The 26,494-nt window shown below is 33.8% G+C and overlaps 3 protein-coding genes and 1 pseudogene across 3 annotated transcripts; 3 read left to right on the forward strand and 1 right to left on the reverse strand.

Annotated features, from left to right (window-relative positions):
* Positions 1–648: 648 nt before the first annotated feature.
* Positions 649–2,113, reverse strand: LOC125836939 (sugar transport protein 8-like; annotated as a pseudogene).
* Positions 2,114–13,965: 11,852 nt separating this feature from the next.
* LOC125836897 (uncharacterized) lies at positions 13,966–16,204 on the forward strand. The gene is made up of 4 exons (XM_049516056.1): positions 13,966–14,580; positions 14,938–15,178; positions 15,708–15,825; positions 15,907–16,204. Exons 1-4 carry the CDS (start codon positions 14,021–14,023, stop codon positions 15,996–15,998), a joined length of 1,011 nt encoding a protein of 336 aa, XP_049372013.1. The 5' UTR covers positions 13,966–14,020; the 3' UTR covers positions 15,999–16,204.
* Positions 16,205–20,397: 4,193 nt separating this feature from the next.
* LOC125836902 (uncharacterized) lies at positions 20,398–20,975 on the forward strand. The gene has a single exon (XM_049516061.1). The coding sequence runs from the start codon at positions 20,440–20,442 to the stop codon at positions 20,863–20,865; it is 426 nt and encodes a 141-aa protein (XP_049372018.1). The 5' UTR covers positions 20,398–20,439; the 3' UTR covers positions 20,866–20,975.
* Positions 20,976–22,067: 1,092 nt separating this feature from the next.
* On the forward strand, positions 22,068–26,379 carry LOC125836874 (DExH-box ATP-dependent RNA helicase DExH18, mitochondrial). The gene is made up of 2 exons (XM_049516027.1): positions 22,068–24,479; positions 25,803–26,379. Exons 1-2 carry the CDS (start codon positions 22,283–22,285, stop codon positions 25,946–25,948), a joined length of 2,343 nt encoding a protein of 780 aa, XP_049371984.1. The 5' UTR covers positions 22,068–22,282; the 3' UTR covers positions 25,949–26,379.
* Positions 26,380–26,494: the final 115 nt, after the last annotated feature.

Raw genomic sequence — 26,494 nt, forward strand, 5'->3', positions numbered from 1 at the left:
TCGAATAGCTTTGAGAACCATCCTTGGTCACTTCCTAGTCTTTGCCAAGTATGAGCATTGAGCCCACTGCCAAGGAACTTTACACCAAGTACGAGCCAATACGCCGAGTAATATGCTGCTGCATCAGCTTGGCTCTCTCTCAACGTGAGAAGATTTCCCATTGTTCCTAAAGTCACTCAATCAGTTGCTCCAGCAGCTGCTTACAATCTGGAACAAACTTTTATTTGCATAAAAGCTTCAAAGCCGTGACATCGCGAGTCAATTTTCTACTGGAGAAAATGGATATGGAAGTGGTGGTTGCGATGGTGCATGAGGGTAATTATACGCGAACCTGGTATTGTCCCTTTCGTAACAAAGACATATGAAAGGTGGAGGACCCGGATATCAGAAGTTGAAGGACGATATGGTTAATGGATTAAGTTTTGCAATACTTAATTACAATTTTTATAATAGACTTGAGAAGTGATTCATGTAAATGGTAAATATATTTAAAATGAAACAAAGCAGACAACATAATGAAAAAGAATATCAAACTAGAATAAGTAATGCACAACGTACTGAATCTACAAACAAAAGTAAAAATCTGATCAAAAGCCTTTTGAAGCTAACAGACTACTTCTGATCTCAAATTAATAAACGAAATGCATTTTAGAATAGTCTCTTCCAAATAGGGTGTTGCATCCACACTCTTTCGACCATGAAATCAATCGGAACTCCCTTTGTTTCAGGCAAGAAGAAGAAGACGAATAATCCCATGACAACGATCTATCCAGAGAAAAAGAAGAAAATGTAGGCTTTCATAGTGCAAAGCATAGTCAAGAAAAGTTGTACAATGATAGAAGTGAAAAGCATGTTTGTGCTGACCGCGAAAGCAAAACCAGTTGTCCTGTTTCCAATGGGAATGTCTCACTAGGAATCAACCAACCAAGAGGTCCCCATGACCACGCGAACGACATTACATACGTACACACGCGTAGCACCACTATTGCTGCAAGTGTCCTGTTCAACGTTCCTGTCTCCGACAAACTTGTTAGCAAAATTGCTCCAATTGCCAACTGAGAAATTAACATCTGACAACAAGCTTGGAGGAGCAATTTTCTCCTTCCAACCTTGTCAACAAGGTAGATCGAAACGAATGTGCTTCCAACATTAACAATTCCAGTAATGATAGAGGACAGAAGCGAGGCATTAGCCTTGAAACCCATAGTCTGAAACAAAACAGGCGCGTAAAACATAATGGCGTTGATTCCAGTAAATTGCTGAAGGATTTGCAACAACACACCAATCACAAGTGGGGGAATGCTAGCAGGCTTCAGTAAGTTCTTCAACGAATGCTTAACTTGCTTGGCTTGTTCACAAGCTGCCATGATTTCTTTATACTCAACCTCAACATCACTGACACCCCTAATCTTCATGAGCGAGGCCTTCCCCTGTTCTTCATTACCACGCTCAACTAGACTCGTAGGGGTGTCAGTGATCACAAAACTACCAATAAACAGAATCACCGCGGGAATAGCTGCAAATCCAAGCGACATTCTCCAACCATGTGGATGTATCATTGAAGTTCCATAGTTAACAAAATTTGCTATGAATATTCCTATAGTCACAAATAATTGAAACATAATATTCACAGCTCCTCTGTGTTGGATTGGTGCAACTTCAGTTAAAAACAGAGGAACAGTCTCGTTTCCGAATCCAACACCAATACCAAACAAAATTCTACCAAAAATAAGCATCAACTTGTTCTCCGCGACAGCACTCAAGACAGCTCCAACAATGAAAAAGATTGACGCAATCAAAATGGTAGTAGTCCTTCTTCCTAATTTAGTAGCGGCTTTTGAAGCAAAAAAACTGGCGAAAAGAGCGGATATGTACAAGGATGAAGTGAAGAGTTGGAGAAGCCAATTATCATATTTGCAATAGTTATTTTCTTTAGCATGTAACTTTGTTTGATAAACATGTGGAAGAATTTAATCAAGAAATCATCCATAGCAAAAACTCCTCCAGAAAAACCAATATCATAACCAAACATCAGTCCACCAAAAGCAGCAAAAATCCAACAAGACACCACGTATAGTGTGATTTTAGAATTATTCATATCAACTTTCAACATTTTCGCTATGAAATACTTTTTTTCTGAAAAAGAGTAGAGTATTATATTTATAAACTTATGAACTCTCTACTATTTGTTAATAGAAAAGAGCTACCAAACCAGGTTTATTTATAATGGTATAAGACCTAATTTAGGTAGGATTAGAAATTCTAATCCTATATTATTTAGACTTAAGTTTTATTAGTCCATTCCTTTTCCTAATGCATTGAGGATTTATACATTTAGCACAATATTATTGGAAATTTGGAATCCGAGAAGGATAAGGAAATGTGGCTGCTATATGATTATTTTAGGTAATTTTTATTAGAAAACGTGTGATATTATTTCAATTCCCATTTTATTGTAATTTTATTGGAATCTATTGAATTTTTCTCTTTATTTCCTACTTAAAATATCACCATCATTCAAGTGTTTTTTGGGAACAATTGATGAAAGTTGATGTATATATAATTTAATAAATAGTTCATATGAGAAATTCGTATACCTGATAGTTCATGTATGAAACTCGAAAAAATCAAATATTTTAAGTGTGTTTTTGACCCTCTAACTCTATTTTCCTTCCTTTCAAGAGTGTAGACTCGTAGTCTTTGACCGTTGTACAATTGTTCTCCAAGGTGGAACTAGGGTACACAAAAAGTTCATCCAAACTCCATCGTTAATAAAAGTCTATGTTGCTCGGACTCTTCAAAAATGTCAATGGGTGTGTGTCGGATCCTCCAAAAAAAGTATATTTTTGGAGGATCCGACATGGGTGCGGCAACATTTTTGAAGAGTCCGAGCAACTTAGATAAAAGTAGATGCACAATATCTGAAAGAAGAAAGCAACGCAAAACATTCAGTGAACTTTACAGAATCAACTCATGCCATTTAATATGATTTGCCTAACCATACAACATAATGAAGAAGAATATCAAACTAGAAGTAAGATTTATAAGCAATGCAAAACTGAACCTACAATTAAAGTAAAATCTGATCAAAAGCCTTTTGAAGCTTGCAGAGTACTTTTGATCACAAAAAACTACTTAATAAAAGCCAATGCATTTTAGACCATGGAATCAATCGGGACTCCCTTTGTTTCAAGCAATTAAGCTCCTGCAGCGGCTCGCTCTGTTGCAGCTGATGTCAAAAGTGCTGGTGTGATGGGAGCGGCATCAGGACTAGCTAAAATAGTCTATGCCAAGTATGAGCCCACAGCCAAGAAACTTTCGAGCCAATGGCAGAGCAATATGCTGCATCAGAGAAGGGATACAACGTTGCTTTATATCTTCCATTGGAGCTAATAAATTAATTAAAAAAAGTTCAAAGTGAAAAGAAATTAAAATAAATATTTTACAAAGAAAGAAATAACAATAATTAAATATATATAAGTTTTAATATCAATAAATATGTGTACTAAATAATTATAAAGTTATCAATCAAAAAATGACATGTATCAAATTTGTGCACTCATCATTTGCCTTCAAGAGAGTGTGCACACGTTCTATGTCATGTCAGCGTTTGTGGTGTATTTATTCCATTTTAAATTATTTTAGGGGGATAATAGGACTCTAGTTAAGTTTAGGTGTGTCTCTGAGATTTCAGTCATAGTCTGAGGGTACTTGTGTATTATCCCTTCAAAGTACCTAAATAGACATAAGTAATTTACTCAAAGTCTCAAAGGAACATAAACAAGGGAAAACCGGGAAAGACTTCTCAACTACCAATGTCTATGAAACCTCTAAATAATACGATGGATGTTGGAACAAAACCTCGACAACCTAACAAGAACAAAACAATAATGTGAATTTCTCCGAAAAGTAAGGGGGCTCACCAAAGCTAGCTGGAATGCAATGGGATCAACGAAGCGCATATTGATGATCATGAACACATGTATCTGCATCATATGATGCAGGTCGAATGATGTCAATTCATTGAATATACGAACATGTAAGGGGAAAGTTGAAACATAAGCAACTGAACTTACACTCTGGGAAGACATACTCACCTAATCTCAACTCAAATGTGAAAGCAACAATAAGAGATGCAATATATAAAGTTATTAAAACAGTAGATATTAACTCAATATGTATAAAAATACAATAATAAACTCTTTGCACTTATTTGGGAGATTCTCTTGCCAACAACCATCACTATGAGCTACGTGATGATACAACGTCTCGCCCACGCTGCTAGAACTGTCCTATACCTTCCGGGGTATAGAACTCCTCAACTAAGTGGATCCACTAAGTTATGCTTAAAAGCAATAAATAATCATCTAAAAAGTATGACCCTTTACCCATGTTGGCATACATGGTTTTTGAGGATTTTGAGTTGTCTGAACTCATCCCAATATCGGTGCTAAATACTACTCCGAATAATATATAACTCATGCTCAAATGTTTAAAACCATTACTCTTTCTCAAATTGAAAAAAATCCTCTTAAAAGAGGTGATGCTTAAGACTCCTCATAAACTCATTTAGAAATCAATGTTTCTCTCGTTTTAAATGTAAAAGTATTACATACTTGGAAATACTTAGTTCCCTTATACTCATTTTGAAACATGAAAATCAACTCTCTTCATTCTCATACTCATTTACTCAAGTCTTACTTCAAGTTATAGATAATTGCAAAAGACTTCTCAACATGACTCAAAAAGACTTCCTTGAACTTTCCTCTTAATTTTATCTTGATTTGAAAATGTAAATTAAGAGACGTGATTAGGATATGTAAGATCTCTCAAGGATTAATGAAGATTTTAAGTGTGGATATGAATAAAAGAACATATGTAACACCCCGTATCCGAATCAGGCCAAAAATGCAGATTTTGAGAAGTTGCAGGTGCAACCCACGGTTTCCATCCACGGACTGTAGGTCAGACCACGGCCCGTGCTGGTGGTCCGTGGTTAACCCCTGCAACACCTCCCCAGCCAAGCTCAGAAAAATCAGCTAAGTCTCGACTCACGGATAAACCCACGGTTCGTAGATCAGACCACGATCTGTGGATCAAGACCTCCTTTACCCAGCCTCTGACACAAACTATGGTCGACCAGAACGGACCGTCGTTCGATCCACGGTCCGTGCTGGTTGACCATAGTTCGTGTCAGAGGCCGTCGTTCGATCCACGGTCCGTAGGTCTGACCATAGATGAGGGTCAGCAGCCAGTTAGCTGAAAATTGTTGATGGGTCAACTTCAGATGGTCATAACTTTTATCACAAAAGTAATTATGTGTCCCATGACCTATGGTAAGATAGATAATTGAATCCTCTTTCCAACGCCGCTGAGTTTGCTAAAATCCAACCTCCGAGTAAAATAATATAAATTACATTAATGATGAAATGAAGATTAAGAAAAGAAGTAAAACAAATTATTAATAATATTGATGATGATAGGAGTTAAATAAATCATTTTTTATATTTTGTAAATTTTCAATATAAATTTTTCAGTCTTTTAAAATTAGAAAATGCTAAAAAAATAAAACTAAAACTAAAAATCGAGGCAACAATTATTTTAAGGAAAAAATAACAAAAAATGTCAGAAACATTGATTAGAATAAATAAGTATCTATTGCTACGAAGGTATCACCCCACATTTTCTATTTTAGCTTTATTATTACATATAGATAGAAACTTTAAGATGAAGAATAATCCAAAAATTTTAAAAATAACAAATCAATTATGTAAAAATACATGTGTAATTCTTATAAAGTTCTAATAACTAATTTCTTCAAATAAATAATTAAATGAAAGAAAAAAAGTAATTAAGAAAATAATATAAATAACACTAATTATGAGATTAATAGCATTGATGAGGAAAGGAACTAAATATGATCATCTTTTTAAATTCTTTTTTAAGAAAATATATATAAACTTTAATTAAAGATAAATAAGAAAAAAAAACTTTAATTAAAGATACAAAAAATCAAGACAAAATAAAAGAAGAAAGAAATTAGAAGAATAATGAGGTTGAAAGAAATAATATCTAATTTTCTCTCTTTTCAAATCACAAAATAAATTTTTGCTTGTTCTCCTCCTAATTTGATACGAATTCCATAAATAGAATGATTTTTTCTCCAAATAATTTTTTTTACCCTTTGAAACACTAATCAGTCTTCTTATAAATTTCTCAACCACAATGAATTTTCTCTCCTTGTAGGAGGAATAAACATTTTTTGAAAAAGTCTTTTATTTTGAAAAGAATTTTTTGTTACATAATCTCTTTCTTTACATCAATGTCTTCACAAGAATCATGAGATATTCTCTCTTTCTCTTTTGTTAAAAAAGTCACATGACCTAGAAATTTGATGGAGATCTGAGCGACAGAAATTGATACCATATATTGATCATTATCGTCAGAAGAAGAAGAGCCAAAGTGAAGAAATTTGTTCTTATTTGTTACAAATGCTCAACTATTTTTTATTTTATTTTATAGGCTAAATAATTATAAACAGTTATAAAAAATGAATAGTTTTTATCTTTTCATCTTCCATTTTCATTTACTTAAATCTATATTAGTGTAATGGATGTTATAAAGGGCATAATTAATCGGGTATGACATAAATACTTTTTTTTAAAATACAAATAAAAAATACAAAACAAAGATAAAATGTCAAAAAAAGAAAAAAAAAGATGAATAGAAGTACTGGTCATAGAGAGATGCCACATCAAATTGTCAATATTCAGCTTTATATATACATATATAGGTTCATGCCCTTAGATGTTATTTTATTACTTTAGCTGGCATCGACATTTTTGTAAATCTGATATCTACTTTGGAACATTTTATAATGTGGCATAGGCTGACAATTGAGATCATAAATTTAAAATAATAAAATTTAATTTATTATAATACTAATATCAATATCATAAAGATATATATATATATATATTGTCGCGCCCCATTTTTCTCAAAACGGGTTCTGGTGCACGACCTAACAACTCTTTTGGGTTTTGTGTGAAGAAGAGTCGCCACCTAACGAATTAAGGCGCGTTAGGGCACCTATCTAGCCTAGCTAATACTAACTAAGGTCAACGAACCAGAGATCAGGGTAAGGGTTCAAATTACCTCGAGGGGAAGGTGTTAGGCATCCCTCGAGGTCCACAAATGTGGGTCCCGGCCGTGTCTCATGCAGTTTATGTGGGGGTTACAAGTAGCAATTAAGGTCACTTCATTTATTATTTATTTAATTAGCATGGTTACTAAGTGATAAAACTATTAAACAGTTAAAGTCATTTTAATTATATATTTAATTAATTAAGCATGCGAAAACTAAGTGATAACAATATCAAGTAATTAAGAGCACTTTAATTATTTTAATTAATTAGTTAAACATGCAACTAGGTGATAACATAATAAATAAATATTACAAAATAAAAGGATAAGCGAGGAGATAGAAATTACACAAATAGGTAAGCAAACGATTTTATTTTTTTATTAAACTACCCCAAGTAAATATAATAATAAAAACAAATAAAGGGATAAAGGAAAGGGAGACTCTGAAGAACTTTAGGATCAGCACTCGACTTTCTTTATTTCGGTCGGCTTCTCGTAGGGACAGACAAAACCAAGGTTTGTCTTTAAGACCGAGTCGGTGTCATCATCTCCATAGGGCCTAGACTACCCCTACCCCACCACCGCATGCTTTCGTCTCTAAAAGGTGTCTAGCGTACCCACGTAAGGTCCAAGAGGCATTGGACTACTATTAGGGTGAAGTTAGACAAAGATAAAAATTCTAATAGGCCCACCTAGACACCAAGTCAAACAAGTTTGGACGAACATTTAGCACGTAGGGTCTCATATTGGCCTCTAAATTTTATTAAATATGCTAGCAAACACAAATAAGAGTGAAAAGGTTGCATGTAAAGGTGTGTGAACATACAGATATACACATGGTGTTAAAAGATGATTACTTAATTAAGAGTGACGGGAAATTACTACAAAATGCAGCACTATGTTAAGCAACTGATTTTAAAGGGGGCAAAATTACTGACATAACAAACTTATTTATTTGATTTTAGAAATATAGCAGAAAAGTGATCATACAAATGCAAAAATTTATTTTAGAAAAACAGTAGCAGATTTATTACTAATGCAGAGATGCTTAAATTAAGAGTAGCAGTTTAGTTGGTGCATAAAGTAATTAGTAGCTGATCTTAGGCGTCAAAACAGTTAATTACAATATAGGAAATTAATTATTTCATGCAGATGAAATCTGGACAGATTAGCTATTGATTTAAGAACAGTTGTATTACCAGCATGATGTTAAGGCAGAGTCTATTTTAAAAGCAATTTGTCTAAATGGGACAAAGTGTAGCATGTAGGAAAATAGTTAATCAATTTCAGTTCTTAATGACAACAAAATTATATTATATGCTCATTTAACAGTTGCCGGAATGCAACAATTGCTTCGGTTATTTTAGACGTTGACAAATTATACCTTTTATACAATAAATAAATATCAATCCTAAGAGCATGATTTCTAAATAAGAAATGAGAAATCACTTGAAACCTATATGCATAATTTCTACACCCGAATAATATAATAAAAATTATGTAACCCCTACAGGCATGGTATCTAAGTGCACAAGTTGAGAATATTATCAAAAAAAAAACCTATATACATAATTTCTATACAAAACATATAAATTCCAAAAAAAACTATAGACATGATTTCTAGATGTAAACATGTTGAAGTTAGTATCAGAAGGCATGACATCCATTTTATTTAAGCAAGTTATTAAATCCTATAGGCATGATTTCTAGATGTGAATATGCTGAAAATTTTTTTAATGGAGCCTATATTAACAAATAACACATATGGCAAATTTAGCACAAAAGCAAATTTTAATCCTTTTAAGTTTATTAGCAATGCTAAAAAGGTTTAAGCACATAAAGCTGAGATCTAGGTATACCATAGTTATCGAACTTTTATTAATTCCGGTTAATTAATCAAGAGACTACCATTCGTTATCCCGCAACAACCTAAAGGTTATTTACTACAAATTTGATGATTAACTATGCACACAAATAAATAGTTGATTTTAAATTAGATTATTTAAGGGATTCCGATATGCTCATTATCTTTAACAACCACACGTAGCAAATTAAACTAAACTAAAAATAAAATAACAATTAGCACGTATATCCCCATCCCTCCCTTAGACGATCCCCAAGTTATTCATATATAGGAGAGTTTAGAGTTACACAATACCTTACAAACCGAACGAAAGAAATAATAAAGACATAATAAAATCCAAAATAGACTGCTAAACAGAAATAAACTCCATCCGATATCCCACCCTAGGCAACTCTTCGTGTCTTGAACTTGAGTTCAAAAATCTGTTAAACAAAATAATACCAAACCCAAGATCATAGCATAATAATAGTCATATAGAAACATAACAAATATTCACACGAATTTCAAATGAGTCATAGAACAAGTAAGATCACACATGAACTAACCCGGATGCTTTCTTTACTTAATAAAACCCATTTTTTGGATTTATGCATAAAAGAAATTAAATAGTGATGCAAAACAGAAAAAAAAAAGTGATGCAAAACAGAAATTAAATAAAATTATGAAGAGCACCAACCGGTTAAGCAGTTAAAATATATCAGCAATGAAGACAAGATAATTCCACACTATCCGACCCGAACACAGCAAAATCTTCTTAAAAGTTCACGCGAAAATCTTTTCAAGCGGAGAACAATATATTTTTTAGTATTTTAGTATGTGAGCCAAAAGTTGGGATGTGAGTAATGTCAAGAGGTGTGAGCAATGTGAGAGTTTCTTTTCCGTGTCTCAGATTGAGTGAGAGAGTGGAAAAGTGTGTCTGTCCTCCCTTCAAGAACGAGCGAATGGGTCTATTTATACGGCAAGGAGGGGTCAACAATTAAGGGAAAGGAAATAATTTAGAATCAATTAAAAAGTTTTCCTTATTTAAACAGAGAGTCAAATCAGATTTTAATTATAATTATTACCAAATATAATCAAGTCAAAAATCCTTTTCCGACTTAAATAAGGTAGGACAAATCACTTAATATTAATCAAATAAAAAAAATAAACAAGTAAGACCAATCCCAAAAAGGATAACTATATAAAAAATCCCGCAGCTCAAGAATTTTTCCAGGCTATACTAATTTTACCATATTTTAATCACAATTAAGGGAAAACCACCTCAACTGAAAAGGAAAGACATAATTAACAATTTACCAGTAACTATGCACAATTTAAGCAGTAAAACAGTCCCGTATGATTGCAAATTCATATGCATACAACGATGATATACCAATGACTACGGATTTCCCAAAATTGAGCATTTCAACCAATAATTTAAATATGCTAAGTGTAGGTGTCATTCCAATATTACGAATCGGTCAAGGTGAATGCAATTACCAAGCAAATTCAGTATTTTAATTCATCAAACTGATTTAAATCACAATCAAACTATAACTCTGAAATGATAAACAAGGTCAAATTATATGATACAAGAAGGGTAAACTCACAATTATGGAGTAATCAAATGCTAACATGGTAGTAGTTTACAGTCAGCAAGGGCAAGATGATAATCAAATAGCAGTTGATAATTATCTTCTATGCCTAGTATGTATAATAACTTAAAAGAACAGAGGAGCATAGTGATGAAAATATTGAAGCATTTGTTAGCAAATTGTAGGCGCCTAAATATCAAAAGATGCCCAGACTTTTAAATGAAATAAAATAAAAAAAATGAATCAGTAATAACTTAGCTTAATCATGAAACTAAGCATTTTCCAAACAAATGCAAAGACTAGTAGCAAATCGGTGAGAAGAGACATACCTGGACAGATCTAACATTTGAGAAATTTGTCGGAGCTTTTAGCTCGCTTACTTGTTATTGTAGCTGCTGGTCGGAGCTTGATTCCCCGGAGGAGGTGTTTGCTGGTTGGAGTCGGCTTGCTGGAGTTGCTGGCTGGATCTGGAGCTGCTGCCAGCTGTCTTCGTCGGCTGCTGCTGTTGCTGGTCAGAGCTGCTGCCAGCGATGGAGGCTGCTGCTGCCAGTGTTGCTGTCCGGTGCTGCTGTCCAGCAGAAGCAGCGTTGTAGTATTAGTGATGATAAAAGTTAAATAAATCATTTTTTCTATTATTTAAATTTTTAACATAAAATTTCCAATCTTTTAAAATAAAAAATAAATGTTAAAAGTAAAAATATATATATAAAAGAGTTAAAAAAGAAAAAATAAGTGATTTAAGAAAATCATATAAATAACATTAATGATGAGATGAAGATTAAGAAAAAACGTCAAATAAATTAGTAGTATTAATGATGATAAAAGTTAAATAAATTATTTTTTCTATTATTTAAATTTTTAACATAAAATTTCCAATCTTTTAAAATTAAAAATAAATGTTAAAAGTAAAAATAAAAATGGAGGCAATAATTATTTTATTAATTAAAGAAAAATATGTGTAGAAAAAGTAGAAGTAGATGAAGTTACTTTAGTTCATCTTTTTGATGGGCCTCAATATACAATTTCTATAGCTTTTAGTCCAACTCTTTAGTGCAATGTTGGTCCTCCAAACTCTCATTTCTAAATAAGAGTAATATATATATATATATATATATATATACTGAATTATGACCGAAATCTCATGGACACAATTTATCTTTATTAACCCCACCCCCACCCCTAAACTTTTTTTCTCTATATTTCTTTGTACCTTGTATGCTGACCTTGAACCATAACTCAATACAATTAGTTGTGGTGATATACACACACCACCATGTGTATAATGTGTATATATATTATTTTTAAAAAAAAATCTTCTTACTTTCTTTGCCTTATATTTAAATTTTCTCAAGTACACCTAATTTTTTATATTTATTTTGCCTTGTATTTAAAATTTTCTCAAACATACATATATATTTTTTCACTTTTTACTTCTTTCATTGTTTTCTCTCTTTTTTCAAAAATAAAATAAAATTGATTTTACTATTTCTTTTATTTTATTTTAATTTTGATTTCAAATTTAATTCCAAATATTTGAATTTAAAATAAGTTAATTTTAAATGAATGAAAAACAAAATATAAAAAAATAAAATAAAGAACACTTTTTAAATTTTTTTAACGTTAATTAATACTTCTCAATGACGGGTCTTCATATTTTATCGTTGTCCTTCTATTCCTCTAATGCTTATCAAAAAGGTGTAAAAATAAAAAGTTAAACTTAAATGACTTTCAAATCAAAAAATAAAAAGTAAGAAAATGCCATTTTTTGGGTTTAACTATTTTAAGTCATTTTAAATTATTTTTAACCTTGCCATACACTTTCAAAAGCTAAAAATAATTTAAAAGTAAATTTGACAAACTTTTAAGTCAATCTAAATAAACTCTTAATCTAGTAATTATGCTAATAAGTAATAACATAAGAAATTTGAGACAAAAGGCTTTGATAATTTTAAACTTTTTTCATTTAGCTAAATTACGATATACATAATTATTCCTTTTTTTTTTGTTGAGCAACTTTCACATATAGCAGACATAAAAATTATATTTGCATGTTATAGCTATAGTTTGCATAATTGCGCTCTATTGCAAATTTTATGTTTGTTATGGAGCTTTTGATTAGTATAATTCGCTAGATACATCCAATTTTATATAAATTGTTTAGTTTTGTATAAATTTATTTATACATTGTGATTTGTATAGTAAGATTTGTATTTATATAATTATAAATGTATAGGACGAAAATATATGTATTTGTATTTGTATATACACTTTTATCTCGCTTTATACAAACACAAACGCATTTTATACATTTTATACTGAAATGTATAAAATGACTAATTGTATACCGAAAATGGCTAATTGTATACCGAAAATGGCTAATTGTATACCGTATCAAATGGCAAAAAATTGGAATGTTTGCTGCGAATTACAAATAAAATAAACTATGACTATAACATTTAATTTGAATTAATAGTTTGTTATTTCATACAGTTTTCCCTATTTTTGTTTCCCACCAGGTGTCTGGAGCCCACATTAAAGCTCAGACTAAATCAGGATCGCGCTCTACAGGACCCATTCGAGGGTGGCGCTGCCAATATGATTTTTCCATACCCAGGGCTCGAATCCGAGACATCTAATCTTGTGAAGCACTTGAATTCATAAAAAATACAAATAAACGATAAAATAACAAAAGTGTATATCAAATATCGCTATCATAAAAATGTAACAGTTATTTTCGATAAATCATATAAAAGTTAAATCCAATTAGTAAAAGTAGCAAAATAAAGCTACGTAATTTTCATAAAATTCTTTATTTACATTAAATTTATTTCTTATCTTATTTAGCATGATTTATTGGGACACCCAGCCTATTCCTTTTATTTTTGATTTCTCATTTGATGCTCAATCTTCATATGAGAGTCTGACTAAATTTCAATTCGCAATAGAAAGTTCCACATTAAGGAAAAAATGCTTTCTAAAAAAGACGACTTCATATTTTAGACGATTCAAATCCGAAAAGATACCACTCCGTCGCAACGTTTTTTTATTATTCTTATCCATAGCCACACCATTTTCAAGGACAAGAAAAGCAAATGAAAGTTTTATTTCATTATTTTATTTTACAACGTAACGTATATATAAGAATATGCCATAGCGGGAAAAGGACGCGGACCTCGAAAATCACCCATAACGTTACAATTTTTCTGTTAACCACTCATAATACGCCACGAATGTCTGAATACAGCTGTCACCCCCTTCACCAAAACCCGCAGACAAAACTTGAAAAACAGTAAATACACACGTTTGATTGGTCCACGTGTACAGCAACACTTTCAACTCCTGTAAAATCTAGCCGTTTGCCCTAACTACTCTTTCTTCTTTTTCCCCACTTTCTGTTTCCGCCATTGTAGTGTCCAAAAAGAAAAGAAAAAAATCAAGAATGGGGAAACTCATCTGCGACTCAACAGCATCGTCGCCGGTGATTCCATGGCGGGATCCTACCTCTACTCCCTCATCTATCGACCTCGTTGACCAATCATCGACGGCGATCACCCCTGTCGCCGTCGTTGATACCTCTTCCTGGGAAAATGTTTCATCTTTAGAGGACCAGCAGAGAAAGCATTTGACAAAGATTCAGTCTAAGGGAGTGCTGTGGAAACATCCTCAGGATCAGAACGTTTCCATGGTTTTCCGGCTGAGCCACGGCGGAGAAGTCGAGGCAGACGGAAACTGTCTTTTTACGGCTTGTGGGAAATCAATGGGAGTTAAAACGGTGTCGTGCGCGAGAGATCTGAGACGGCGGACAGTGCGGAGGTTCCTTGAAGATCTTGGATCGGAGAAAGAAGCGATTGAATCGGCGATTAAGCACATGTATTCTCCGGATCTGAAATCTGGTTGGGGTATTCATGTGGTTCAAGAGTTGAAGCTGTTAGCTAAGAAGGACGATAGAGAGGTTCTGGAATCGGCTATTTCCGAGCTTGTTCACCTCGGAATGCAGCGGTATTTTCCTATCCATTTCGCCTAATTATTCATTTTATTCTCATTAGGGATTGATATTTGTTAGATCTGGATGAGAAAGTTTAGATCTGGTTCATTCCGCTGACTATCATGCATTTTGCCATAGAGAATAATTTTCTTTGAAGTGGGAATTGCTTTTATGTGTAATTCATTTGATACGAAGAAGAAATCAAATCTTTGTTTGCTAGGTTTTCAGCACTGTCTGTATCTGCCCGGAAAAGATTTTCAAAACTTTGCTTTTTCTGGTATAGGTGAAGCAAGTGTAAAATTGAATGAGTCGCTTTTAAAATTTTATTGGATATGGTTGTGTTTTTGACAATATTTTTTTTGACATTGAAGAGAATTGGCTGCTGAGTCTATATACAAAGAGAGATGCATAGCTGTGGATGATGGCCCAAGTTGGGCCAAGTACATGTCAATTTCTGGTTCGCCTGATGATGAATATGATATCATCACTTTGCAGTATACGGAGGAGGGCTTATTAACTGTAGATGAGAATATTGATGGTCATGCGGCTGCATTTGGAGACGATATAGCGATTGAGTGTCTTGCAACCGTGTTTAAAAGAGAGATCTTTGTGGTAAGAAACTGATCTTTTTCTTTTGCATGAACAATTGCTTGCTCTTGAATAATTGCCACCTGTATTAGTTTGCACAATAAGGTTTCACAATCAGCGCATACATTCTTTGAAGGTATAACAGTATGCAATGTATTTCAAATGGTGCTATTCAGGCTTTTCTCTATATGAAGCTGCATAATTTGATAAAAGACAATGTCATGAGAGCAATAGGCGATGACATCCATGAGAACAATGCTAATGAAAGTAGGATGTTTAGGAAGATTATCTTGCTAGTGGATGTGCCCGTTCCCCATTCCTTAATTTGTAACGACAACAGACATTGATAAAGCGAGTTTAGCTATTCTTTTCATATGTTCTTTTTTGTTTATTGATAAATAAGAGATGATCCCACCAAAGGATTTTGATAGATTGTGTGCAAGTTCTTTCTCAACTCCTATGTTCCTTACAGTTTCTCAATTGTGTGATGTTGGATTGTTTGTTAATCAAACAATTTTTTTCCTAAGTTTTTCTGTCGGTATATAATTATTAGGTGCAAGCACATGGATCCGACGCAATGGTTAATGAAGAAAATTGTGTCTTCTTTCTCCCACATCGTCCCAAATGTGAAATATGTGAACCTCCTTTCTTCCTTTTCATGAAAGGAACAGGTACAGAAATTTTTGCAATGAAAGATCCTACTGCTAATATTTTATGATTTCCCATCTGAGATTGTACGTTGGCAATTGCAGGTTGGTGTGGTGCTGGGGCTGATCATTATGAGCCTCTTATTGCTACTCCTTCAGCTTATGTTTCCCAGGAAAAGGTAGCATTGGTACTGTAGGTCATTAGTTTGAGGTGTTCTTGTGGTAAGAGAGGTAGTAGTTAGTTATTCAAAGAGAATTGTTTTTCTCCCCCCAGGATATTTGGTTTTCAATTGGAAAGATGTTCCCGATTCTTTTCTAGGTTTAAGGAGGAAGATGTCCAATTGGGACATCAAATTTTTGTTGAGGGTATGTAGGATTTGGTGTATTTCGAAGTCCATCATCATCAGGCTTGGTTATATTTAGTTGTGTTGCCGGCTCGTTTTGTTGTGCATTTTTTTGAGGCTAGTTGTAGTTGGCTGCTGGGGTACTATATTCACTATTCTTTTGATAGCTGGAATAGGACCACTTATTTTGTTGTAACTGGGTGCTGAATTCCAATCTTAACAAGGACATGGCTTCTCTTTTCATGTCGGTTCCTGTTTCTTTTCTTTCCTCTTCTAGTTTTGTTAAATCTGATTTGAACACCATTAAGTATCTTACTAAATGGTATCTGACGTACCTCAATTCCCGACTTAGAACAATTATGAAGTTCTTAACATTTCCGGTAATACAAGAATGGTGAGTATTACTAACAAGTAACAGCTCAATAACAAGCTAAAGATCATATATGCAACAAATCAAACTCTAAATGAGTGGCAAGCTTGTACGACCCTATAATCATTAGTGTTTTTGGATACCCTTCCATTTTGACTCAATTACAACATCACAATACTCTCTTCTCTAAGCTTCATGACACAGAACAACCCTTTAACTTCCTTGTACAAATATCAAAACTTGAACTCATAGAAGAGTTAAGGACTTACAAAACCTTTAAAATTTCTTCACTTAAGGTGGTGGTTGGCAAGAATTTGTGGTGTGCGGTCGGCCGGAGATCGGAGTCAATGGGACTCTCGCAGTGAAAACTCCAGCGATTTGGGGAGACGAAGAGGCAAGCAATTGAAATGAACTAGCACTATAAACAAAAATCCAATTAGCTATGAACTTTGTCGTTAAATTGCTTATAACTAATAAGATTTTGTGACAATTCGTTGCTAAATTGAATTAGCAATAAATTTTGTTATTTAGTTACAAAATTTATATATCGTTAATTTCTAGTCATATACACGTGGTTAGTGTAAGAAATATAGAAGAGTCGTTCCAATATATTGTAACTGTATATGTGTATATCAAACCTATCAATTCTACGACTAGCCATTTTTCCTAATTTATTTAATTATGTAGAAACAAAGAATGTAAGTATTTTCCATCAATATCAATAATTACAGCAGATCATAGTCCACGTCTCATATTAAATTAAACTAAATACACGCCCATACCACTATACTAATATTTGATTTTAATTTGGACCACATTATCATATTGTGACGTTGGCAAGCTTCTGAAAAAGGAGTGCACATAACGCTTTGAATAATTTCATTTCGAAACGAAAAAAGAAAATTAGGAACTTTATAAGGATACATTCAGAATCAACAGTTGAGGCGTAACACCGCCTTTTGAATTAAAATCTAAGAGACAAATTTGTGTTGGTCTAGATTCAAATCAAATAATATCTTAACCGTGGACCGAAATCAATACACATATATATATATATTGATAAATTATAATTAATCTATTGGCATACAATCATACATCATTTTTTTCAAAGCTTATCCTCTAATTTAAGATAGAAAAAAAGGGGCCCTGGGGGAAGAAAGAAGTTTGAAGATTTTGACTGATTTTTGAACAATTTAATTGTATTTAATTTATAATCACGTATATCAATTATTGTGATTGAGACAATACAAAGGATGTCACTGAAAGCTACTTGTCTTGTCCCTTACGCGGTATTTGATTGGATATAAAATTTAAAATATCAGACACAATTATATGTACATCGTAAAATTTGATGACATGTTGGATATTAATATATTATAAAATTGCTAGTAAAGAGAATATAATAGTATATAAATTATTTTTGAAGTGTTTTAATTTGATCTATCCAATTTCACCAAGCAAGTTGACATTGATGATTGAACTAGCTTGTCAAGTTCATCATTTGATGTTTTGTTTTTTTCAAGATAGAAGTTGTTTTGATGTGGTTCTTGAGTAGATGAAATGATTAAGCCAACCATAAAGTTGATTTCCTCTTATCTAATGTAAGAAAGTCATAAAAATCATGAGGAATAGATAAAAACGAATTCAGAATTTCGTGAGTTCAGTTGAATTCATTATTTTCGGTTCAAAGTATAGATGTATACATATACAGAAGAAATTTAAAAATATATATGCTTATAATAAGTGGAATTCTTGCATTCAGTTCATTGGAACAACAATATGTTAAGAATATCTGTGTTAAGTTTTAATCCGACAACTGGATTTAAAGTCAATGAATTAGCGAGCCAAGTGTATGGAGCTGATAGAATGATGACGTAGAGCCCGACTTAGTGTATTTAGCCGTCTATGAACTTTGCAGATGTATACACAAGAAAAAGCTAGTGGCTTTGGTGATCATAAAAACTCGATTGATGTGGGTAATGTCACACAATTAATCTTCAAATTCACCTATGATTAGTGATGGACTAATTTAAACATAAATTCACATTTAAATTAGCAGACTTTTGTAACAGAGATTATATATTGATTATATATGATATACACATATTATATATATATATACGATTAATTAAAATTTAAATGGTCGGATGAACGGCTATTTAGATTAATTCTTCTCATAAACATATTGAACAACAAAATGGGCTTTCTACAAATTCAAAAACAAATGTCAGGCCCATTGGCCCAAGGAGAAATTTCTATTTTCTGGTAGACTTCAAAGATTTATAAATTTTTTTTTTTGCAGGATTTGAAGTTTGAATTATAGTGAAGTAGTTCCAATTTAGACTTAGCAAAGGTAAAAATCTAAATTATTTTTGTCTTTTTTCATCTCTTTTTTTAAGTTATTATTTTTAGTTGATTGCCAAGTTTTTATGAGTTCTTGATTCAACTGGCTTTGCTGTGTTATGGGGTTTAAAGATTCTGCAAAAAAAATAAAAAATCAATTTGTTGTTCTAATTTATATCTCATTAATGATGTGATTAGGATCTCCAAGTTGAGTTTTTTTTTCCTTAAATAGTTGAAAAGATTGTACCTTTGCTCTAAGTTTAGAGGCAATTAAGCAAATTTGGGACTTTTTATGTGTTTGGTCATTTTCGAGCTAAGAATATGTATACAAATACAATAACAACACATCCAGTGTAATCTCACAAGTGGGGTTTGGGAGCGTAGCGTATACGCAGACCTTACCCTACCTCAATTGTTGGATATACTAATGACCTGCTGAATTTTTGGGTTATGCTAAAATGCATACAAAGAGTGTGACAGTAGAAGATGCAATAAGATCTAGGCTTGAAAAAAAAAAACACGAGGTGATTTCTCTCCACCTGCATAAGTCATGGTGGCAGAGTTATCTAGTATTTGTGTTGGTGGGAGGTAGTAGGTATCTGGTGGAATTAGTCGAGGTGTGATTGAAATGCAATTTATATCTAGGTTACATGCCCCGCAGATGTGTGTTTAGCTGCCATGGCCTTAGTATCGGAGCTGCTCATCGATGCTTGAATTTGGATAGATGAAATCCTAAAGCATAAGTATATTGGATGTCTATGATCTTGAAATGTCATTGCTTTTCTCTAATGATGAAATGTCCTATGGATTTACTCTTTAGTGCTGTTCATTTTGCCTATCTTTAGCAGAATACGCGAGTTAAACACTGTCTGGTGTTGCATCAATTCCATTTTGATGAATATATCGATCCTAATTCCTACCTATCCTAAAAAGGTAGGAATCCGATATACTTCACAGTAATATACTTGCAAACAATTATATGCTTATCTATTCAGTGTATTGTCTTTTTACATTTATGTTAATAACAGGAAGTTCCTTGTTGGATATCGTCAAGCTCATGTTAGAGAAAACTAGTTTCAGCAGAAATTTGTATTGAAATGACTGTCTAGGCAGTCGATGATTTGGAACTGATCTTAGATAAAAGGTGTCGTTATACGTTTCAATTACACAATGTGGGAAATCATTTATTTCATTCTGATCATATAAAATGTGTTATCTCATACTTTTCCCTTAAAACAATAGAATAATTATGGTACATTCTCTTCATTGAAAACAGAACATGTTAAACGTTTGGTGATATATAGATTTGTTCGTACAAACATTTTCCGCAACAATTTTTCCAGTTTGTACATGCTAATTCATTCTGTAAGTTGTCCAATATCCGAGGAAAGATGTACCAGAGCTTACACCTAAGCTGATCTTCATTTTTGCTTGCTAGTATGATAAGTCCTTAGATTTGTCGTTTGCAGACGTATGAAATAAGTACATTGTTCGGGGAAATTTTCATTTCAAGATGAAACACTAATATATGTCATATGATGTGTGATGCAGTATCAGTCTGGAGATAGACGATTCTGAAGAATGGATTCCGAGCTGGTACTACATACCGGTGGATGTCACTGTAAAAGAGTAAGATGGCGAGTCTATGCACCATCTAGCATTGTTGCGTGGGATTGCAACTGCTCTGACTGCTCCATGAGAAGAAACACACACTTCATAGTTCCTTCGGAGAGATTTGAACTTCTCGGAGACTCCAAGGATTTCATTACAACCTATACATTCGGTACTCACACAGCTAAACACACCTTCTGCAAAGTTTGTGGCATAACTTCATTTTACATTCCACGATCGAATCCTGATGGAATAGCTGTTACTTTGAGGTGCGTTGATCCTGGTACGCTAACTCATGTTGAGATCAAATGTTTTGATGGGCAAAATTGGGAAGGCTCGTTCAAGCAAACTGGCATTGCTTCGTGCTCAAAGACAACGGATGAAGATTCAAAATGATATCGATTTTTCGGTTTGAAAGCCAGAAGCATAATGTAACACTTGATCAAGTTTTTCTTGATTCATCTTCTCTATCTGTTGTAGACAAATTTGTATTGTTATCAGTTGAATTCATACTTGAAAATGATGTCAAAGGACGTATTTTTAATCAAATTTTTATTCAGCAGAATGATTGATCACTTGTGTATGGCATGAATTCTGTCTTCTTTTTTCTTTCAAGTTAATGGTGCGAGTTTCATAGCTCAACGATGCATTGTTCTATTTACTTATCTAAACTATCTCTCCATTTGTATTAAAACACACTTCGATATTAAGTTGGCCTACAGGTGTTGTCGATTGAGAAAAAATTTGGCCAACCTCAAAATCCAAGTGTTTTCTAATACAAAAGGAATGATAGCATAGGTAGGTTTTTGGAAGAATAAATAGTTAAAGGGATAAAATTCGCGAAAAAAAACAATAATTTAGGTTTTTTTTTTAACCTTTTAACTTTTTTTATTTATTATTATCATGAATTTTGTCTTGATATTACAATGAATAGTGAGATTTTATACGCTATCATAGAGATTTAGTTGTAATTAATTATCTTGCAAGTAATCTGATTGTATTAATATTTGTTTTCCACCATTAGACTGTAGAACTACTACAACAATAATATATCTGATGTTATCTTACACGTGGATTCCGAAATGACGCTACATACAAGTTTTTTTCAAAAATATTTTCAAAGTTATTTTGAGGAAAATATTTGCATTTGAAAAATGAATAGAACTTTCTTGAATAAAGTACATATTCCTCAATTATAGCCATTTTTTTTTTTTTATAAATAATACTTTGGTTATCGGAACAATTTCACCTCTTTAATCTTGCGATTAAGTTTGATACATCAATCATTAAAAAAATGCATATATACCTTCAAGTATAACAAATAGATTCATATTTAACCCTTGCCGTCTAACAAATAGAACATATTTTGTGGAAAAATTTGCCTCACTATAAAATAGTATAGTAGAGTATTTGATTTTATCCTTTTTGATCTCTCATTCGATTTTCGATACCCACATTGGACTACATTAATGCTCTCTATCAAAAAAAATATATATATTCCTCAAATTCGAGACATTTGTTTAAGAAGTATTTGGTTTTTTATTATTCTTTATAAACCACTTCTTATATTAGCAAAAAAAATTTAACCCTACATGCTAAAAATCTAGGAAAACAATTTTTTCTTTTTCCTGTCCACTGTATTTCAACTTCCTTCGTAGGGTTTTAGTTTGTGTTCCAACATTCACCACTCTTTTTCCTTTCTTCGAGGTATGCTTAATATTTTTCGACCTTGTAATTTTTAGCTTCTGTATAATTATCTTTGTTTTGCTATATGCATATTACATTCTTGATGCAATAATCGTTTATCTCCTAAATGGCAATAGGACCAGCAAGAAATCTTTTTTATCTGTATTTATCCAAGAATAATGTATCAAAGTTAAGATTTTTATCAGTTTCTAGTGGATTCCTGCATACCCATTTTGCAGAACCAAAAAAAATTCAAAATTTTGATGTTTATGGTCACAGAATACCAACCACACCTTTATGGTGTAATCAATGGAAAAGATTGAATCTTTTTCATTTTTATGGACACCCTTTTTCTACAGTGGTGGAAAATGGGGATAATGGTTTAGAAGTTTGTGATTTGGATGTGGAAGAGAATGAGTGTGGAGATGGAGGATTAGGGTCTGAGAAAAGATTGAATTTTGTTCAAATAGCTAGTCGTGATCCGGTGGAAATATATAGGGAGCTTAGGGATGCTACCAAGTGTGAAAAGCAAACACGACCTGATTGGGATACTTTGATTGAGATATTTAGATGTTTTGCTCAGTCTGGATGGGCTTCGAATCAGGCTCTAGCTGTGTATATTGGGGCTTCATTTTTTCCTACAGCAGCTCAGAAGTTTCGAAATTTTTTCTTTAAGAAGTGTAAGGTTGATGTTGTAAAGTACTTAGTGTCGCTTGGTCCGTGTATTGAAGCTGAGAAGTTTCTGTTTCCGATCTTTGTGGAGTTCTGCTTAGAGGAGTTTCCTGATGAGATTAAGAACTTCAGGAAAATGGTTGAGTCAGCAGATTTGACAAAACCTCATACTTGGTTTCCATTTGCCAGGGCGATGAAACGCAAGATCATATATCACTGTGGTCCCACAAATAGTGGTAAAACATATAATGCATTGCAAAGTTTCATGGAAGCAAAGAAGGGTATATATTGTAGTCCTCTAAGATTGTTGGCTATGGAAGTTTTCGATAAAGTGAATGGATTAGGGGTATACTGTAGTCTTCTTACAGGGCAGGAGAAGAAGCATGTCCCATTTTCTAATCATGTTGCTTGCACGGTTGAGATGGTTTCAACTGATGAGATGTATGATGTAGCCGTTATTGATGAAATCCAAATGATGGCGGATACACATAGAGGTTATGCATGGACGAGGGCTCTACTAGGATTAAAAGCCGATGAGATACATGTTTGTGGAGATCCAAGTGTTTTGAATATTGTTCGCAAAGTCTGTTCTGAAACTGGGGATGAGTTGGTAGAACAGCATTATGAGAGGTTTAAACCATTGGTGGTTGAAGCAAAGACCCTTTTAGGTGATCTCACAAAAGTGAGGTCCGGGGACTGTGTTGTTGCCTTTTCAAGAAGAGAGATATTTGAAGTAAAATTGGCGATTGAGAAACATTCTAATCACCGTTGTTGTGTAATATATGGTGCCTTACCACCGGAGACACGACGACAGCAAGCTACCTTATTTAACGATCCAAACAATGAGTTTGATGTCTTGGTTGCCAGTGACGCAGTCGGAATGGGTTTAAACCTAAACATTCGGAGAATCATCTTCTATACCTTGTCGAAGTACAACGGTGACAGGATTGTTCCCGTTCCTGCGTCACAGGTGAAGCAGATTGCTGGAAGAGCTGGTCGAAGAGGAAGTCGCTATCCTGAAGGATTAACAACTACTTTGCAGCTGGAGGATTTGGATTATTTAATCGAGTGTCTGAAGAAGCCATTTGAAGAAGTTAACAAAGTTGGGCTCTTTCCTTTCTATGAGCAGGTTGAGTTATTTGCGGGGCAAATTCCTAACTCTACATTCGCCGAGCTGCTTGATAGATTTGGTGAAAATTGCCGCTTGGATGGTTCTTACTTCTTGTGCCAGTATAACCACATAAAAAAGATAGCTAATATGCTGGAGAAAGTTCAAGGACTATCTCTTGAAGATCGTTTCAATTTTTGCTTCGCCCCTGTTAACATTAGAGACCCAAAAGCAATGTACCATCTTCTGAAGTTTGCTTCATCGTATGCACAAGCTCTGCCTGTTAATATAGCAATGGGCATGCCAAATTGTTCTGCTCGTAATGATTCAGAGCTCTTGGATCTTGAGACTAAGCACCAAGTGTTGTCCATGTACATGTGGTTATCTAATCACTTTGAGGGGGATAAGTTTCCATATTTCAAAAAGGCCGAGGCAATGGCAACAGGGATTGCTGAGTTACTAGGTGAATCACTAGCAAATGCTCGTTGGAAACCAGAGTCAAGGAATGCTGGGAAGCAACAAAAAGTGGTAAAGAAAGACCAAGGTCAGTTGTTAACTAATTATAGTGAATTCCTCTTGCCCCCTTTTTTATTTCTTTATTGACTTCATATAAGCGAGCGTGAAATTTCCAATTTAAAAAAGAATACACAAATGACCTCTATGTCATATTGTCATGCATGGATCTAGGTCCTCCACCCCCCAATTGTCAGAGGCAAGTATTACCTGTTTTTGGATTTGCTACAATAACCTAGATGTCAGTTGTCACTTACTTAAGTAGAGACTTTGGATTTGTGCAATTGTGTAGATGAGGTGATTGCCATTCCAGCTCTTCATCCTTAATCCTCATTGAAGTAGATGATAAAAAAATCCTCATTGAAGTACTAAAAATGGAAGGTATTAATTTCTGGTTCTGTAACTGGTGCATAGAAAGGACTTAATCCATTTTCCTTGAGGAGAAAGTAAGTGTGTTACGTCAGTAGAACAAATTTACATGGTTATTGGCTTGGTAGGTTGCACAGCTAAAGAACATCTGCAGGACTGCTTCAGTGGTGGTACCATAGTGATGTCCTGTTGAAACTGATCGGTAATATGATAATAGCATAGTAGTCCTTTTTTTAAAGAAAAAACGGTGGTGTCTGAGCCACAGCTTGCGCACACCTAGAGTATTCCATGGTACCATAGTGATGTCCTGTTGAAACTGATAGGTACTATGATGATAGCATAATAGTTTTTTTTTAAAATCACAGTGGTGTCCAGACCAGTGCGCACCTCGACTATTCCTCCGGGAACCACCTACCTCTCACCAACACATGTACTATGATGATAGAATAATAGCACTGTTATGAGACGAGAGAAGATGTTACCACTCGGTTTCTTGTTCCCTGTACAGCTGTACTGCATGCCATGCTTCCAAAGACCTATGTTGCTTGAACTCTCGAAAATATTGTGGCACTGGTGTCGTCCTCCAACAATGCACAACGTTTGGATGATGTAACACGCACCCGACTACATTTTTGAAGAGTCCGAGCAACCTAACCAAAGACCAAAGATATCTGCATCTTACATGAGCCTGAATCTTATTTTAAGTATACTGCATGAAGAGATGATAGGTTGACGAGGTGCATTGAAGTCTTTGCTTAACCTAGATCTATCGTTGCAAAATGTACTCATATACAAGTCGAAAGGCTTTGAGGGCTTTGTGCCAATCTTTTGCTGCTTAAACAATTCACTGTTGAAATCATGTTTGGTATATCCTTCTTTCATCTTATTAGCTTATGTGACCATGTTCAGCAATATAAGTATTTTCCCTGCGAGAGCCAATCCTAAGATGTCATGAACTTGCATATTAATTTGGTTCCTTTTACAGGAGAAACCAAGGAACAGCTTTGTGTCAGTACCAGTAGCCACAGAAGATTGCAGCATGATACTGCTAGTTTAGCGCTTCGTGTACCAAAGACTAATACAGGCGCCCAAGCAAAGCACGCAGTCTTGTACAGCTCTCAGATACAGTAGACTAGAATTAGAATTATAACAAGGAAGAAGAGGCAAGTTTCATCGAAATGTTATCGTGTTAGGTCCTTCTGGAGGATGCATAGTTTTTGTCCTTGAACTCGTGCATGTTTAGTCTAATGCATCATGTTTATTAAAGGAATAAAAGATTCAGAAGAAAGGGTATCGGTGCTGCTTGTTGGTTTCACTTGTACTAGACTGACCTGTTCAATCATAAACTACTCGAGTGAGGCTGGAGATTTAACGACTATAAGAGTTTGTGATTCCAACGCATAGAAGCTGCGTCAAAATGTAGCAACATCAAGCAGAGATGGATTCAAGATTTGAACTTGATGTGTTTAGCCTTTTAAATAGTTAGAACTGAACTCATTGTACTACAATTATGAGTTGAATTTCATATTTTTTGAAATTTAGTGTTTATTCATTCATATAAATGATGCATCCAATGTGAGAATCGAGAGGTGGAGGATTCTGATGCTTAGTATGTTTGTTTTGTTAGGTGAGCTATCTTATCTTAGTCAATTAAAACTATTGGACGAGTCTTTTATG

The sequence above is a fragment of the Solanum verrucosum genome, unplaced genomic scaffold (genome assembly GCF_900185275.1).
Source record: "Solanum verrucosum unplaced genomic scaffold, falcon-dt-bn FXZP01000099.1, whole genome shotgun sequence".
Lineage (NCBI taxonomy): Eukaryota > Viridiplantae > Streptophyta > Magnoliopsida > Solanales > Solanaceae > Solanum > Solanum verrucosum.